The sequence below is a fragment of the Eschrichtius robustus genome, chromosome 12 (assembly GCF_028021215.1).
Source record: "Eschrichtius robustus isolate mEscRob2 chromosome 12, mEscRob2.pri, whole genome shotgun sequence".
Classification (NCBI taxonomy): domain Eukaryota; kingdom Metazoa; phylum Chordata; class Mammalia; order Artiodactyla; family Eschrichtiidae; genus Eschrichtius; species Eschrichtius robustus.
This window is the reverse complement of record NC_090835.1, coordinates 53,723,861-53,740,678: the sequence shown is the minus strand read 5'-3', so window position 1 is coordinate 53,740,678 and position 16,818 is coordinate 53,723,861. Positions and strand designations below refer to the sequence as shown.

The 16,818-nt window shown below is 35.5% G+C and overlaps 1 protein-coding gene across 2 annotated transcripts in view; it reads left to right on the top strand.

The window, feature by feature from the left end:
* STT3B (STT3 oligosaccharyltransferase complex catalytic subunit B) overlaps positions 1 to 16,818 on the top strand; it is a 96,813-nt gene that overhangs the window by 45,292 nt on the left and 34,703 nt on the right. For both annotated transcript variants that reach the window (XM_068557533.1, XM_068557532.1), the window contains exons 2-3: positions 4,815 to 4,923; positions 8,526 to 8,813. In XM_068557533.1, the coding sequence (XP_068413634.1) occupies positions 4,815 to 4,923; positions 8,526 to 8,813 (397 nt within the window). The remainder of the gene's footprint in view (positions 1 to 4,814; positions 4,924 to 8,525; positions 8,814 to 16,818) is intronic.

Below are 16,818 nucleotides of genomic sequence, written 5' to 3'. Positions count from 1 at the left end.
ATTCTTTTTCTAGTTCCTTGAGGTATAAAGTTAGGCTGTTTATTTGAGGTCTGTTTTTTATTAATGCCAGTGTTTATTGCTATAAACTTCTGTCTTAGATTGCTTTTGCAGCATTTTGGTATGTTGTGTTTCCATTTGTGTTTATCTAAAGATACTTTAAAATTTTTCTTTTTATTTCTTTGACCCATTGATTGTTCAGGAGAATACTGTTCAATTTCCACATATTTGTGAATTTTCTAGCTTTGTTACTTATTTCTAATTTTATATCATTATGGTCAGAAAAGATATTTGGTATAATTTTCTGTCTTAAGTTTGTTAAGACTTGTTTTGTGACCTAATATGTGATCTGTCCTGGAGAATATTCTTTATGTACTTAAGAAAAATGTGTGCTCTCTGTTAGATGGAATGTTCTCTGTTAGATCCATTTGGTTTAAAGCGTAGTGCAAGTCCAGTATTTCCTTATTCATACTCTATCTTTCTGATCTATTCACTGAAAGTAGGGTATTAAAGCCCGCTACTATTATTGCATTGCTGTCTATTTCAGTTGTTATATACTCTTGATCAGTTGATCCATTTATCATTCTATAATGAATGACCTTTTGTCTCTGTTATAATTTTTCATTTAGAGTTTATTTTGTTGGATAAAAGTATAGCCATTCTTGCTCTCTTCTGCTTTGTTTGCATAGAATTTTTTTTCCATCTCTCCACTTTCAGCCTATGTGTATCCTTAAAGCTGAAGTGAGTTTCTGTTAGCATATGTTTGAGTCTTGTGTTTTTAATATATTTACCCACTCTATGTCTTTTGATTGGAGAATTTAATCCATTTACATTCAAAGTGATTACTGATAAAGACTTAATGACTGCCATCTTGTTAATTGTTTTCTAGTTCCTTTGTTCCTTTCTTCTTGTGCTGTTTTCCTTTGTGATTTGATAGTTTTCCTTAGCAGTATTCTTTGATTCTTTTCTCTTTATCTTTTTATATCTACTATAGGTTTTTGCTTTGTGGCTACTGTGAGGTTTACATAAAACATTGTATGATTATAACAGTCAACTTTAAGCTAATAATTTGATTCAGTTGCATGCAAAATCTCTGTTCTTTTACACACCCCTTCAATTATGTTATAGATGTCATAATCTTTTTATGTTGTGTATTTAACAAATTATTGTAGCTATAGATATTTTTATTTTTGTCTTTTAACCTTTATACTAGTTAAGTGATTTATACGCCATTACAATAGTAGAATCTTCTGAATTTGATTACATACTTATCTTACTAGTGAGTTTTATACTGTTATATGTTTTTATGTTACGAATTATTGCCCTTTCATGCTAGCTTGAAGAACTCCCTTTAGCATTTCTTATAAGGCAGGTGTGGTAGTGATGAACTCCTTCAGTGTTTGGTTTTTTTTGGTTTTTTGTTTGTTTGGGAACGTCTTTATGAAGGACAGCTTTGCTGAATATTCTTGGTTGGCAGTTTTTTTCTTCAAGCACTTTGACTATATATACGCTATTCTGGTGCAAAGTTTCTGCTGAGAAATCTGCTGATAGCCTTATGTGGGTCCCATGTATAAGTTTTCTACTCTTGCTTTCAAAATTCTCTCTTTGTCTTTGATTTTTGACAGTTTTATTATAATGTCTCTCAGTGGAGTCCTGTATGGGTTGAATATGTATTGGTTCCTATGAACAGCACATGCCTGGATGACCGTCAGTTTCTCTCCCCAGATTTGCAAAGTTTTTAGCCATTATTTATGTAAATAAGCTTTCTACCCCTTTCTCTCCTTCTAGAACTCTAATAATGCAGCCATCACTACCCTTGATGCATAGTTAATGTAGGCTATTTTTCACTTTTTTTTTCCCTCTGCCCTGATAATTTCAAGTAACCTCTCTTCTAGTTCTCAGATTCTTTCTTCTGCTTGTTCATGTCTGCTGTTGATATTCTGTGCTGCATTTTTTTTCATTTTATTCATTGTATTTATCAGCTCCAGTATTCTCTTTGGTTTTTTTTTTATAATTTCTGTTTCTCTTTTGGACTTCTTATTTTGACCATGTATCGTTTTCCTGATTTGTTGAGTAGTCTTTCTGGGTTCTCTTGTAGCTTACTGAGCTTCCTTAAAACAATTACTTTGAAATCTTTGTCAAGCAATTCAGAGATCTGTTTCTTTGTGGTCAGTTACTAGAAAATAATTGTGTTCCTTTGGTGGTGTCACGTTTCCTTGATTTTTTTCACTTTTGTTGTAGCCTTGCATTTATGCCTGCCCATTTGATGGAGTGGTTTTGGTCGGGAAAGACCTTTACCTGCGGGTAAGTGTGAGGGTGCCAGCTGAATAGGCTGTGGCAGTTCTTACTCTGGGGAAGATCCAGGGGTGTAGTCTTTGTGCAGCTCCAACAGCTGAGGTCAGTGTTAGTGAAGATTGCAGGGGTCCTCAATGGCCAAGGCAGCAAGTGTCCATGGGGCTGGTAAGGGCTGTTGGGGACCTTCTGGTCTCTTTTTCTCCCACAGGGAGTTGTTGTGGCCAAGGGGATCTCGCTTGGCACCAGGTCCAACTCACAGATGTTCTCTTAATCGTGGTAGTACTGATGAGTGCCCATGGAGTAGCCATGGAGCTAGGGTCTGGAGCTCAGGCACACACAAAGCAGCTGCAGAGCTGGAGTCTGAAGTGTAAGCACTTACAGAGCAGCAGTGGTTCTGGAGTCCAGAGCATTTGTGGGATTAGGGGGTTGTGGCAGCCCTGGTCCTGGGGCAGCGCAGCAGTAGCTCTTTCTTGCTGAGGACACAGCAGTGTCTCCCTCTCCAGGGGCCCTGTGGCAGTGATGGCTTTTGGTGAAAGCTGCTGTTGTCCTCTGCAGAGCAGGCCACTGGAGTTTGTCCTGATGAATACTTATGGGGTCCTCCTTTGTGAAAGCTGTCATGGGTGCTGTTGTCCTCAGTTGAAGAGCCTGCCTAGGTCCTTCACAGAGCAGACCACACTGGGCACTGCAGTGGTACTACCACATGGCTGATACTGATAGCCTCTACCCTTCTTTGTTCCTGGCTGTCTCTAGATGTCTCAGCTAAGCCTGTCTCCCTAGTGATCCTTCTGTGTGGTTGCTCTCCATTTTTTGCTTCATTATGCTGCTGTAGGATCTCAGTTCTGCATGAGCCTCCTGGGGATATTTTCCTTCACGGATAGCTGTCTATTTCTTATTTTTTGTTGGGGGTATGAAGGCTGGTATCTCCTGTTGTGCCATCTTTCTAATGCCACCCCTCAGAATACTTTCTGTCTTGTTACTAATTTGCTTTGCATCTTTGACCTTTTTACTATTTAACCCATCCTTTATTTTGTATATCTTAACAGTCATTTGACTTCAAAAACTTAAATAGTGCTTTTATCATAGATCTTTATTTCACAGTAATAGTAGCAGTTGCCTCTGAGTGCTTTAGAGATATTATGTTGTTTACTTATCATAGCCACCTTATTGACATAGGTACTATTGTTATCCCTTTTTCGCAGATGAAGAAACTAGAGCACAGAGAGACCATGAGTTGTTTGCCCAGCCAAGGTCACATAGCAAATAAGTATGGAACTAAGATATTCAAACCCAGGCAGTATGATTCTAACACTCGTAGTCTTAACCTCTCGGATATGCTTCCTTTCAGGCTGCTGTGGCTTGTCTTATTTCTGAAGATATTCCTATTTCTGTTTTCTATGGTATTAGTTCTTCCACTCATTGATTTTGATGCTTAGATTTCATATTGTCTACTTTTCTTAAATGTTTGGTTTTTGGATGTGTGCTTATTTTTGTATTTGATCAAGTCTGTCTACAAATACTACAGTGTTTGTATCTGGTGATTATGGGCGGGAGAGTCATGGCTTGCTATTGGGAAGGATATATCAAGCTGAATTTGGATATGAGGATTTCCTATTCATCTTCTTTCCGTCAAGCACTATTCCACTTTTTGAATCACTTGTCTACATGTATTGCAGATACCTTTGAGGCCCACTTCCTTGCTTGGCAGTGGTAGGGCAAGGGGGTCCACCTGCCTGGCTGTTCCTAATGCTCATTACCCTGAGGATTGCTGCAGGATTTTCTCTTGCCCCCCTGCCGCATAGCAACTTTATACTAAACATGGAACATCCTGGAAACTCCTCCCATTCCCCCACCTCCCCAACACACACACACATACCTTGGTTTGCAGTTTACTTCTGGTTGCAGTTTGGGCTGTGGCTTCTTCCATCTCATTTCTTCTCATTTGGTTTTTTGTCTTTCATTGAGGAAATTTCTCATTTGTTAAGGTCATGTTCTCGTTTTAAAGTGCTGTTACAGTTCATCTCCCATGATTTTAGTGCTATTATAACTTATTCTTTATTTCTGTAATTTTTAGGGTTATAGGATTGGAGGCAATTATGTTGAATGTGCATCCTTCATTTTGATGCTATTTTCTGTCAGTGGTTTTTAATCTTTTGAGAGTCATTGACTTCTTTGACCATTTGGTAAATTGTATGTACCCTCACTTTTTAAAAATTCAAATGCATAGCTGTCTACCATCTGTACCCCAGGCAATGGCCAAATGTTAATTTGAGCATTACTAGTTTGGTAGAGTTGTTTTTTTGGGGGGGAGGGAGGGACTTTGTTTTTAGTTATATTTAGAGGTATTAGCCTATTTCTTGGAAAATAATGTGTTACTTAGGTTTAAGGAAAATTGTTATAAAAGATGTATTTATGTAGCCATAGAGCTATATATAAAGAGTTAAATATAAAGTATAATATTAGAAAGAGAGCTATTTCTTTCTAGTAAAGTTTTATAACATTTCTTTTTTTCCTGTTTTCTCTAGGTTTAATTATAGATCAACACATCATCTTGCATCTCATGGGTTCTATGAATTTTTAAATTGGTTTGATGAAAGAGCATGGTATCCACTAGGAAGAATAGTCGGTGGTACTGTAAGTATATTTGCAGTTATTTATGTTAATCTTAAAATTTTGCGGTTATTTGAGTAAATATTAATCACTAAGGTGGTGGCAATTCTTTTTTTTTTTGTATTTTTAAGTATTTTAAGTATTTCTGAGCAATAATAAGTTGCGTTGTATTTTAAAATTCCACATGTTCATTGCTAACATAGAAATACAGTTGATTTTTTAAAATTATTTATTTATTTATTTATTTTTGGCTGTGTTGGGTCTTCATTTCTGTGCGAGGGCTTTTTCTAGTTGTGGCAAGCGGGGGCCACTCTTCATCGCGGTGCGCGGGCCTCTCATTATCACGGCCTCTCTTGTTGGGGAGCACAGGCTCCAGAGGCGCAGGCTCAGCAGTTGTGGCTCACGGGCCTAGTTGCTCCGTGGCATGTGGGGTCTTCCCAGACCAGGGCTCAAACCCGTGTTCCCTGCATTGGCAGGTAGATTCTCAACCACTGCGCCACCAGGGAAGCCCTAAGGTGGTGGCAATTCTTGAAAGCTTTGTATAGTTAACTAACACATTTTTCTGTGGCTGATTAGTATTTAACTTGCTAAATCTCTTTTCTTGACCCTCTTCTTCCCACTCTCACCCCCCAACCTGTTTTTGGGTTACCTCATACTAGCCACTATTTCTGACAAGTGGATCTCTTGTCACACATTTAAGTTCAGGTTATTTGTATGTTTTTGTTTTGTTCTGTAACAACTTTATTGAAAAAAAATTTTGGGAAGGAAATAGAAATGTAGAAGAATCAGATAATTCTAATTTTCCAGGTCCCAATTACTCGAGGTAATTGAGTATTGATCATAGTTCGTGGGGAATTATAATGTCCAGAAGATGATATAAGAGAAAATATTTTTAGGATTTGGGATGTAAGGAGAATGCTGAAGAGAAAATGAAAGACAAGACACCTGTTTGGGCAATATATATGTGTAGTATTTTTTTCTGGATCAGTTTTGTCAGAGGTTTATCAATTTTAGTAGATTTCTTAACCCAAAGAAACTTTGACTTTGTTGATTATTAAATATTTGCCTTCTCTTGTGTTAATTTCCATTTATTTCCTTCCTCCCACTTTCTTGAGTTTGTTTTGATGTTTTTATCTGTCTTCCTGATACGGTTTGATGAGTAATTTTCAACATTTCTTTGTTATTAATGTGTTCATTTTGAAGCTATAAATTTCCCAATAATCACTTTTAACTACATTGCATAAGTTTTGATATGTAGTATTTTCATTATTGTTCAGGTCAAAGTGTATTTTAATTTCCACTATAATTTGCCCTGATTCATGGGTTACTTGTATTTAACTTTTAAACATAATAGAATTTCCTAGTTATCTTTTTTTTGCTTTATACTTCCAATATATTATGGTTAAAGAACAAATCCTGTAATTTTAATCCTTTGAAATTTATTGAGGCATGATTTGTGGCCCAAGATATAGCCAACTTTTATAAATGTTCCCTCTGTATTTGGAAGGAATAGGTTCTCCGTGGTAGTCAGATGTTGTGTTATAATCTGGGGCATCTTCTTATCTTTGATGTAAACAGAGATAAAGATACAGGACAATAGTCATGAATTAGGGTGAATTAGAAAGGTATTGAATGGTGAGAGATGTGGTAGATGGCTGTATCTGTACTTCTTGTGGGATGAATGCTATCATTACTTCATTGTACTAGTCTTTGATTACTATAGTTTGTTTCCTGGTGTGTTTATAAATTTTTATCTTGAATTCACCCTCAATGAAGGCTTGTTTTCTGAGACTCCTGGTGTCTTGGTATTTGGGACCATCCTTATAATAATCTTTCTCACTTGCCTTTGTTGGAGCCCTTAGAGGTCTTACTGCTTTTAGGACAGTTTTTAGAGGTTATTTCTCAGCTTGAGGTTTTTTATACACGATGCTGTTATAAATGTGGAACCCATATTCACCCATGTGATGAATGAGTTTCTTATTTCTTGTTTTGTTTCTATTCAGAGCTTTGGAAGTAAGGCAAGAGTTCCTTACTGTTTCCCTTGATGGATGGGTAGAATTTGTCTAGTCTAGTTTCATAAACGGGCCCTGGTTTTGTGCTGGGAATTAGGCCTTTTCTTTGATCCCTGTGGTGAGTGGTAACTACCCCCCAACCTCGAGTGCCTATATATCAAGCCTGCTTTGTTTTTGTTTTTTCTCTTTTTAGATTCCCACGGCATCAGTACCTACTTTGAATTTCTTCTTTATGTTTGGAACCTGGAGGGTTCCCTTCCTTTTGAGCTTAAATATGCCTTTTTTGTTGTTGGGTGGTTTTATTTGTTTGTTTAGAGTTTTTTGGTCCTTTCATCTAGTACTTCTACCTATTTTGGCTGTATTTCATATGTCAGTTCAGTCTGCCAAATTTAGAGTATTTTCAAATTCATTTCCATTTTCTTTGAATATTGCTAACAATATCATACACTGAGGCCTGGTATCATATATGAAATGGAACAAAATTTTGATTTTTAAGAATGGTGATGATTGCCATACTTTTTCCCCCTTCCATTATCCCATTCTCCTTCTATACATTCTATCGAGCATTCATTTTGTGCCAATCATTGTTCTCTGCATGCTGGGGAAATTTTTCTGGCTATTCTGGAGCTTATAGTCTTGTGAGGGTGTTTAGTTAATAGACAATAAATAAGTAAAATAAATAGTATGTGAAATGGTGATAAGTGCTATGGAGAAAAAAGCAATGGAGTTGGGTTAAAGACCATGGGAGTTTGCAAGTTTAAATAGGATAGCTAGGAAAGGAAATTTATAACATTCTTTGTAGTTTCAGTGATGGAGAAAGAAAAATCTTTTAGGATTTAGATAAGGATGGAAATATAAATACACATTTTAATCACTGAAGAATAGCTCAGAATTAATGTCCTATTTCTTGTTCTTTGAATCCTCTTAATGTTTCATGTTCTCTTTTAGAGGGAAGGTGCAGAATATAACTGTTAACTGGCCTATTCTAGTTTATTATTTCCTTTCTATCCTTAAATATTTTAAGAAGTGTAAAAAGGTCTAATCTTCCAGGAGTCCGAAAATATTATATCTGAATTCACCAACTAACTAGTCCTTCTTTTCCTAGCTAAAATTGTTTACTTTCCAAATCTTGACTTTGAAAGAAGGGAAAAATCATTTATAAATACCACTTAAATAATATTGCACGTAACTTTCTTTCATCTTCCGTCCTTTTCTCAGTCCCTTGAACACAAGTATAGGCAATGTTGGAGCACGTTAAAACTCCAAACTTAAGGATATGTTAGATTAGGACCCTGTTTTATAGTGAAAAGATAGAGTTAGTGGGATCAATAAGAAAGTTACGTAGTTTTTCATTGTTAAACCTCTTCACTTTTAATCATTCATTCAGTATGATCTTTCTTCTTTTGCTTAAGTATGTATCTGAATATCAGATTTTTATTTGTATCTAATCCACAAGAACATTTAATTTTGTAATGTGTGAAGGCAAACTATTGTAAGAGCTTATTCTCAAACTTACTATAAACAATATATAATAATAAAGAAAGAAGCTTACATTAGTGTTTTCAGCTACCTCATTTTATATGTAATTAAATTGTCCTTTTTTTTTCTTCCTAGGTTTACCCAGGGTTGATGATAACAGCTGGCCTTATCCATTGGATTTTAAATACACTGAACATAACAGTTCACATAAGAGATGTATGTGTGTTCCTTGCACCAACTTTTAGCGGCCTTACATCTATATCTACTTTCCTGCTTACCAGAGAACTTTGGAACCAAGGAGCAGGACTTTTAGCTGCTTGTTTTATTGCTATTGTACCAGGTTACATTTCTCGGTCAGTAGCTGGATCCTTTGATAATGAAGGCATTGCTATTTTTGCACTTCAGTTCACATATTACTTGTGGGTAAGTAACACTTAATGTTTTGTTATCGTTAATACCCATGAACTTTCTGCTGAAATGCTGTTGTGCAGCATTTGTCTTTTATCAATTATAGTTGTATACAGAGAACTCTGTTACTGTTTGTAACAAGTAAGTCATAGCTCCAATAAAGAGGCTATCAAAAAATTAAGCTCTTGATTTTGTTTCTTTTGTAGGGGAGAGAGGAGTCAGATACTTAGGAAAATGAAATGTGGTTCAGTGGCTTAGGATGTTGAATTCTGTTTGTGAAACTTGTATTATTTTACTGTTGCCAAGTTATTTCTTCCTTGCCAATCTGTATACCTTCTATTTCCTTTTCTTGTGTTACTGTATTAGCTACTAATTCCAGTATGATGTTGAAAAGGAGTAGTGAGAGGAGACATCCTTGTCTTGTAGGTAATATTTATCAAGTTGAAGAAGTTCCACTCTATTTGTGTCAATAGTTTGCTGAGAGATTTTATCATGAATGGATGTTGGATTTTGTCAAATGTTTTTTCTCTATCTTTTGATACACAGTTAACCCTTGAACAACACGGGTTTGAACTCTGCAGGTCCACTTATACACAGGTTTGTTTTTCAGTAAATACATACTACAGTACTACATGATCCAAGGTTGGTTGAATCCATAGATATGGAACCACAGATTATGTAGGGCCTACTGTCAAGTTACATGTGGATTTTTGATACCAAGGGGGGTGAGGGGGTCACTGCCCCAACCCCTGCCTTGTTCAAGGGTCAACTGTAGTTACACGATCTTTTTCTTTTGACTTTTTGATGTCATGAATTACATTAATTGATTTTCAAATGTTGAGTCGCTATGTCATACCTGGAATAAATCTCACTTGGTCATGATATTGATATATAATTCTTATAATACGTTGTTAGACTTGATTTCTTAATGTCTTGTTGAGGATTTTTGCATCCACGTTAATGAGAGAGATCGTGGTCTATAGTTTTCTTTTCTTGTAATGTCTTTGATTTTGGCGTTAGGACAATGCTGGCCTTGTAGAATGAGTTAGGAAGTGTTCCCTCTACTTCTGTTTGCTGAAAGAGGTTGTAGAGTATTGCTGTCTTTTTTTTTTTTTTTAATGTTTGGTAGAATTCACGAGTGAACCCACCTTGGCCTGGTGCTTTCTGTTTTGGAAGGTTATTAATTATTGATTGATTCCATTTCTTTAATAGACAGAGCCCTATTCAGATTGTCTATTTCTTCTTGTTTGAGTTTTGGGAGATTTCTTTCACAGAATTGGTCCATTTCATTTAGGTTATCAAGTTTGTGCACATAGAGTTGTTCATTGTATTCCTTTATTATCCTTTTAATACATGTCCATGGGATCTGTAGTGATGGTCCTTCTTTTATTTCCAATATTAGTATTTGTGTCTTCCTTTTTTCTTAGCCTGGCTTAGAGGCGTATTGATTTTTGTTCATCTTTCAAAGAACCAGTTTGTGATTTCATTGATTTTTCTCTATAAATTTCCTCTTTTCAACTTCATTGATTTCTGCCCTGATTCTTATTTCTTTTCTTCTGCTTCCTTTGGATTTAAATTGCCCTTCTTTTTCTAGTTTCCTAAGGTGGAAACTTAGATAATTGTCTTAGATCTATCTTTTCTGTTATATACATTCAATGCTGTAAATTTCCCTATGAGCACTGCTTTCTCTACATCCCACAGATTTTGGTAAGTTGTTTTCATTTTTATTTAGTTAACAATATTTTAAAATTTTTCTCGAGATTTTTTTATTTGACCCATATATTTGTTTAAAGGTATGTTGTTTAATCCCCATTTATTTTGAGATTTTCCAGTTAATTTTCTGTTACTGATCTTTAGTTTAATTCCATTGTGGGCTGAGAGCAACACCTTACATGATTTTTATTCTTTCAAATTTGTTTAGATGTGTTTCATGGCCCAGATGTGGTTTACCTTGGTGAATGTTCCATGTAGGCTTGAGAAGAATATGTATTCTGCTGTCCTTGGATGAAATCAAGTTTAGATGTCCATTACATCCAATATCCAGTTGATTGGTGGTGGTGTTGAGTTTCATGATTTTCTTAAATCATGAAAATCTTACTGATTTTCTACCTGCTGGATTCATCCATCTGAGGGCGGGTTTTAAGTCTCCGTTTATGGTAGTGGATTCATCCATTTACCCTCGTGGCTCTGTTAGTTTTTCCTCATGTAGTTTGACACTTTGTTGTTAGGCACATGCACTTTAAGGATTATGTAGTCTTTGAGAATTAATCCTTTTGTCATTGTGTAATGCCCTTGTTTATTTCTGATCACTTCTTTGCTTTGATGTTGGCTCTGTCTGAGATTAAATTGCTACTCTTGCATTCTTTTGATTAGTGTTAGCATGGTATATTTTTTGCCATCTATTTATTTTAGAACTATATATATCTTTATATTTAAAGTGGGTTTCTTGTAGACAACATATAGTTGGGTCTTGGATTTTGATCCACCCTGACAATTTGTCCTTTTAATTTATGCATTTAGACCATTGGTATTCAAATGATTATTATTAGTTGGATTAATATTTACCATGTATGTTACTGTCTTCTAGTTGGAACTCTTTAGTTCTTTGTTTTATTTTTGTTCTCTACTCTTTTTCTACCTTTTGTCGTTTTAACTGAGCATTTTATATGTTCAATTTTCTCTCTTTTTCTGGCATATTAGTTATGCTTTGTTTTAAAACTGTTTTTAGCAGTTGCCATAGAGTTTGCAACATACATTTACAGCTAATCCAAGTTCACTTTCAAAGAATACTATACAGGCATATCTCATTTTATTGCACTTCACAGATACTGCATTTTTAGAAATTGAAGGTTTGTGGCAACCCTGCATCAAACAAGTCTGTCAGTGCCATTTATCCAACAGTATTTTCTCACTTTGTGTCTCTGTCACATTTTGGTATTTCTCACAATATTTCAAACTTTTTCATTATTATATTTGTTATGGTGATCTGTGATCAGAGATCTTTGATGTTACTATTGCAAAAAGATTACAACTCACTAAAGGCCCAGATGATGGCTAGCATTTTTTAGCAATGAAGTACTCTTTAATTAAAGTATATGTGTTGGTTTTTTAAAGCATAATGTACTCTTTTTTTACATTTATTTTATTTATTTATTTATTTTTGGCTGTGTTGGGTCTTTGTTGCTGCGTGCGGGCTTCCTCTAGTTGCAGCGTGTGGGGGCTTCTCTTTGTTGTAGTGCGCGGGCTTATTGCGGTGGCTTCTCTCGTTGCGGAGCATGGGCTCTAGGCACGTGGGCTCCAGTAGTTGTGGCACATGGGCTTAGTTGCTCTGCAGCATGTGGGATCTTCCTGGACCAGGGCTCGAACCCGTGTCCCCTGCATTGGCAGGTGGATTCTTAACCACTGCGCCACCAGGGAAGCCCCGTAATGTACTCTTATAGACTACAATTTAGTGTAAACATAGCTTTTATATGCCCTGGGAAACAAATTCGTGTGACTTGCTTTACTGCAATATTCGCTTTATTGTAGTGGTCTGGAACCAAACCCACAATATCTCTGAGGTCTGCCTGTATCACTTTATAGGCAGTGAGTACCTTATAATAACAAAATAATCCTAATTCCTCCCTCTTTTCCCTTGTATCATAACTGTCACTCATTTCACTTTTATATGAGCATACATAATAGAATACATTGTTGGTATTATTATTTTCAACAGACTTATCTGTTAGATCAATTAAGAATAAGAAAAATAAAAGTTTTTAATTTACCTTTACTTCATCTTTGATGCTCTTCCTTTCTTCATGTAGATCTAAGATCTTGATCTATGTTATTTTCCTTCTTGTTAAAGAACTTTTAGCATTTATTGTAAGGCAAATCTGTCAACAAATTCCCTCAATTTTTGTTTGTCTGAGAAAGTCTTTATTTCTCCTTTAACTTTGAAGGATAATTTCACAGGGCACAAAATTCTAGATTGGTGGTTTTTTTCTCTCAGTACTTTAAATATTTCACTCTGTTCTTGTCTTGCTTGTATGATTTCTGAGTAGAAGTCATGTAATCCTTATCCTTGTCCTTCTATAGGCAAGGTGTCTTTTGCTCTGGCTTCTTTCAGGATTTTTTTCTTTATCTTTGGTTTTCTGTAGTTTGAAAAAGGTATGCCTGGTTGTGGTTGGTTATTTTGGCATTTGTTGCTTAGTGTTTGAGCTTTCTGGATCTGTAGTTCGATGGCTGACTTTACTGGGAGAAATTATCAATCATTCTCATTTCAAATATTCTGTTCCTTTTTCTCCTCTCCTTCTGGTATTTCTATTACATGTATATTACACCTTTTGTTGTTGTTCCACAGTCCTTGGATATTCTGGGGTGTTTTTTTCTGGTCTTTGTTCTTTTCAGTCTTGGAGGTTTCTATTGATGTAGCCTCTAATTCAGAGATGCTTTCCTCAGCCATGGCCAGTCTATTCATAAACTCAGCATAGGCATCCTTCATTTCATCTGTAGCCTCTTTTTTTGTTTTGTTTTTTGTTTTGTTTTGTTTTGTTTTGTTTTTGGTTCTTAGGATTTCCAGCTCTCTGCTTACATTGCCCATTTATTCTTGCATGCTATCTCCTTTATCCATTGGAACTCCTAGCATATTAATCATAGTTTTAAATTCCTGGTCTGATACTTTCAGAATCCTCGCCATATCTGGTTCTGATGCTTCCTCTGTCTCTTTAAATTGTGTTTTTTGGCCTTTTGGTATGCCTTGCAATATTTTCTTCATAGCCAGACATGATACACTTGGTAAAAGGAATTGCTGTGAATAAGCCTTTAGTAATCAGGAGGTAAGGTATAGTCCTATGATTAGGTCTAAGTCTTTTAGTAAGTTGGACTGTGAACTTTACAAATTTTTTTTTTTTTTCTCTCCCCACTTAGGTGGGAAAGGATGGCTAGAGCTGACTGGAGTTATGTATTTCCCTTCCCCAGGTCAGTTAGGCTCTGATAACACCCCAGCAGGTCAGGCTCTGGTTAATAGTTTCTTCTGAGGACAGGCCTTGTTAAGAACAGAATGCCTTTGCATTTTTCAGAACGTTTCCTGTTCCCCTCCCTGTGCCAGAAGCAACAAGGGGGTTTTGCTTTTCCATATATTTATTGTGAGAACCTGGTTAAGATCCTCAAGGCAAATCCAGCATAATTGTGGGGACCACCATATGACTGAGTCCACCCTGGAGTTTTTAAGTCTCCACACTGAGACTTATGTTTCCCTACCCACCTCCCTGCCCCCAATTATTTGCAGTATTGATTCCTGCATGTGTGTCTCTCCATTGTTGAGAGCAGCAGTTTGTCCTGTGTCTTTCCCTCACTCACAGATCCAGGAAGAGTTGTTGATATTTCAGTCTGTTCAGCTTTTTACTTGTTAGGACTGAGTGGTGACGTCCAATTCCTTACGTGTAGAACCAGAAACCAGAAGTCTATTTATTGCTAAGCTATCTAAACTTAATGTTTTTTCCTGCAAGGAAAAGGGTGCTCCTTAGTACTAGCTTCAAGTTAAACCTTGCAGATATTTAATTGTTTTCTTCTTTATTATTTTAGCCTATGTTCATACTTTTTCAATGTTGGAAATTGCTCCAAATTTTTACATATGAATACTCTTACATATTTTTAGGTAGCTAGGTGAATGGTAGCATTATTTTTCTCTTTTATATTTTACATCTTTTAAAGCTCCTTAGCTTGTGGATATTTTTGCTTTGGCAAGGAATTTCAGAGGAGAATTGTTGCAGTCAATCAACATAGACAGTTGCTTGATCTTGAGTTTAAGAGAGAAGAAAGAAAAGCACCCATGGTGATGAAGATGATGACAAGCAGCAAGGTGCTGCTGATGCTGCTGTATTCACCAAAAAATGTTTAAAAACAACTGAGAAAAAACCTTAAAATTTGGAACATCCTTTTGAGGTCTTTTAACTGATAGAATTTAAATTACATATTAAGTATATATCTTGACAATACATATGAATGGATGGAGCTTGACAGTATAATGCCAAATGGAAAAATAAGTTGAGGTAGAATACATACAGTAATTTTAAATAGTACAAACCATATTGTGTACTGTTTGTTTATACCTATTTATTATGAAAGTATAAAAATATGGCATTTATCCACATATATACCAACTTTATGATAGTGGTTACTCCTGAGTATGGGTGGGTGATATTGAGGAAGAAAGTATGAAGGGAGGTTCAACTCTTGTCAGTAAAAAAAAAAAAAAAAATTTTTTTAATAAAATCATCCAAAGCAAACATATGATGTATTTGCATTTGGAAGTCTGGATGGCTATTATTCTCTACTCTGCCATATGTTTGAAACATTTTGTAATAAATTTTTAAAATAATATATTCTGTATGTTGGAAATTTAGAAACAGAAAACTAATGTAAAGAAGCCATCACCCAGGTGTTACTACATTTGCATTTTGTCATATTTTTTAAATTTTGTATGCTTTTATGAAATGCAAAAGTGGTATTGTTTATATAGTTTTTTTATTCTTTATATTCTTTTAACATAGCATGAGTCTGAATCATTGCAGGAGTGCCTTAACTGGCATGTTAATTACTTTTCAACATATTTTAAAATTTCACTTTAAGAAATTGAGCCAAATTCATATAACATAAATTCACTGTTTCAACCATTTTAAAATGTACAGTTCAGTGGTTTTTAGTATCCTCTGTGTACCTACAGAACATTTTATCACCCCCTAAAGAAACCTTGTACCTCCCAATTCTGCATTTCCTCCATTAATTTAATTTCTGTTTGAAGACTTACCTATTCTGGACATTTCATGTAAATAAAACCCACATTAAAAAAATGTGACCTTTTATGTAGGGCTTCATTCCCTTAGCATAATCATTCATATTTTTGACATGTATCAGTACTTCCTTTTTATGGCTGAATAATCCATTGTATGGATAATACCACATTTTTTAAATCCACCATTAGTTGATGACATTGACTATTATGAATAATGCTGCTAATGACATTTGTGTACAAGTTTTTATGTGGACATGTATTTTCATTTCTCTTCCATATATACCTAAGAGTGGAATTATTGGTTGGCATGATAACTTTGTGATTAACTTTTTGGGGAACTGCCAGACTGTTTCCCACAGTGGTTTCCCCATTTTACATTTCCACTGGCAGTGTATGAGGGTTTTAATTTCTCCTAATCCTCGCCAATACTTGTTTTTTTTCTAGTTTTTTTGTTTTACTTGCCTGTTGGTATGAAGTGGTATCTCATGGTTGTTGCTTTTGGGTTTTTTTGTGTTTTTTTAATTGTGATAAAATACATGTAACATAAAATTTACCATCTTAACTATTTGTTAAGTGTAGAGTCCAGTGGGGTTAAATAGATCATAATGTTGTGCAATCACCACCACCATCCATTGCCACAGTTTTTCATCTTGTAAAACTTGAAACTATATCCATTAAACAATAACCCCCCATTTTAACTTTCCCCAGCCCCTGACAGCCCCCATTCTACTTTCTGTCTCTGTGATTTTGACAGCTCTCCTAAGTATTTCATGTAAGTGGAATCATACAGTTTTTGTCTTTTTGTGACTGGCTTATTTCACTTAGAGTAATGTCCTCAAGGTTCCTCAGGGTTCATCCATGCTGTGGCATATGTCAGAATTTCCTTCCTTTTTTAAGGCTGAAATAATGTTCCATTGTATTTATATACCACCTTTTGTTTGCCCATTCATTTGTTGATGGACACTTTGGTTGCTTCCATGCTTTAGCTATTATGAGTATGTTGCTATGAACATAGGTATACAGATATCTCTTAAAGACCTTGCTTTCAGTTCTTTGGGGTATATACCCAGAAGTGAAATTGCCAGATCATGTGGTAATTCTATTTTCAATTTTTTGAGGAACCACCATATTGTTTTCTGTAGCAGCTGTAATATTTTACATTCCTATTAGCAGTACACAAGGGTTCTAATTTCTTCACATCCACATCAACACTTATTTGTTTGTTTGTTTTGGATAGTAAGCCGT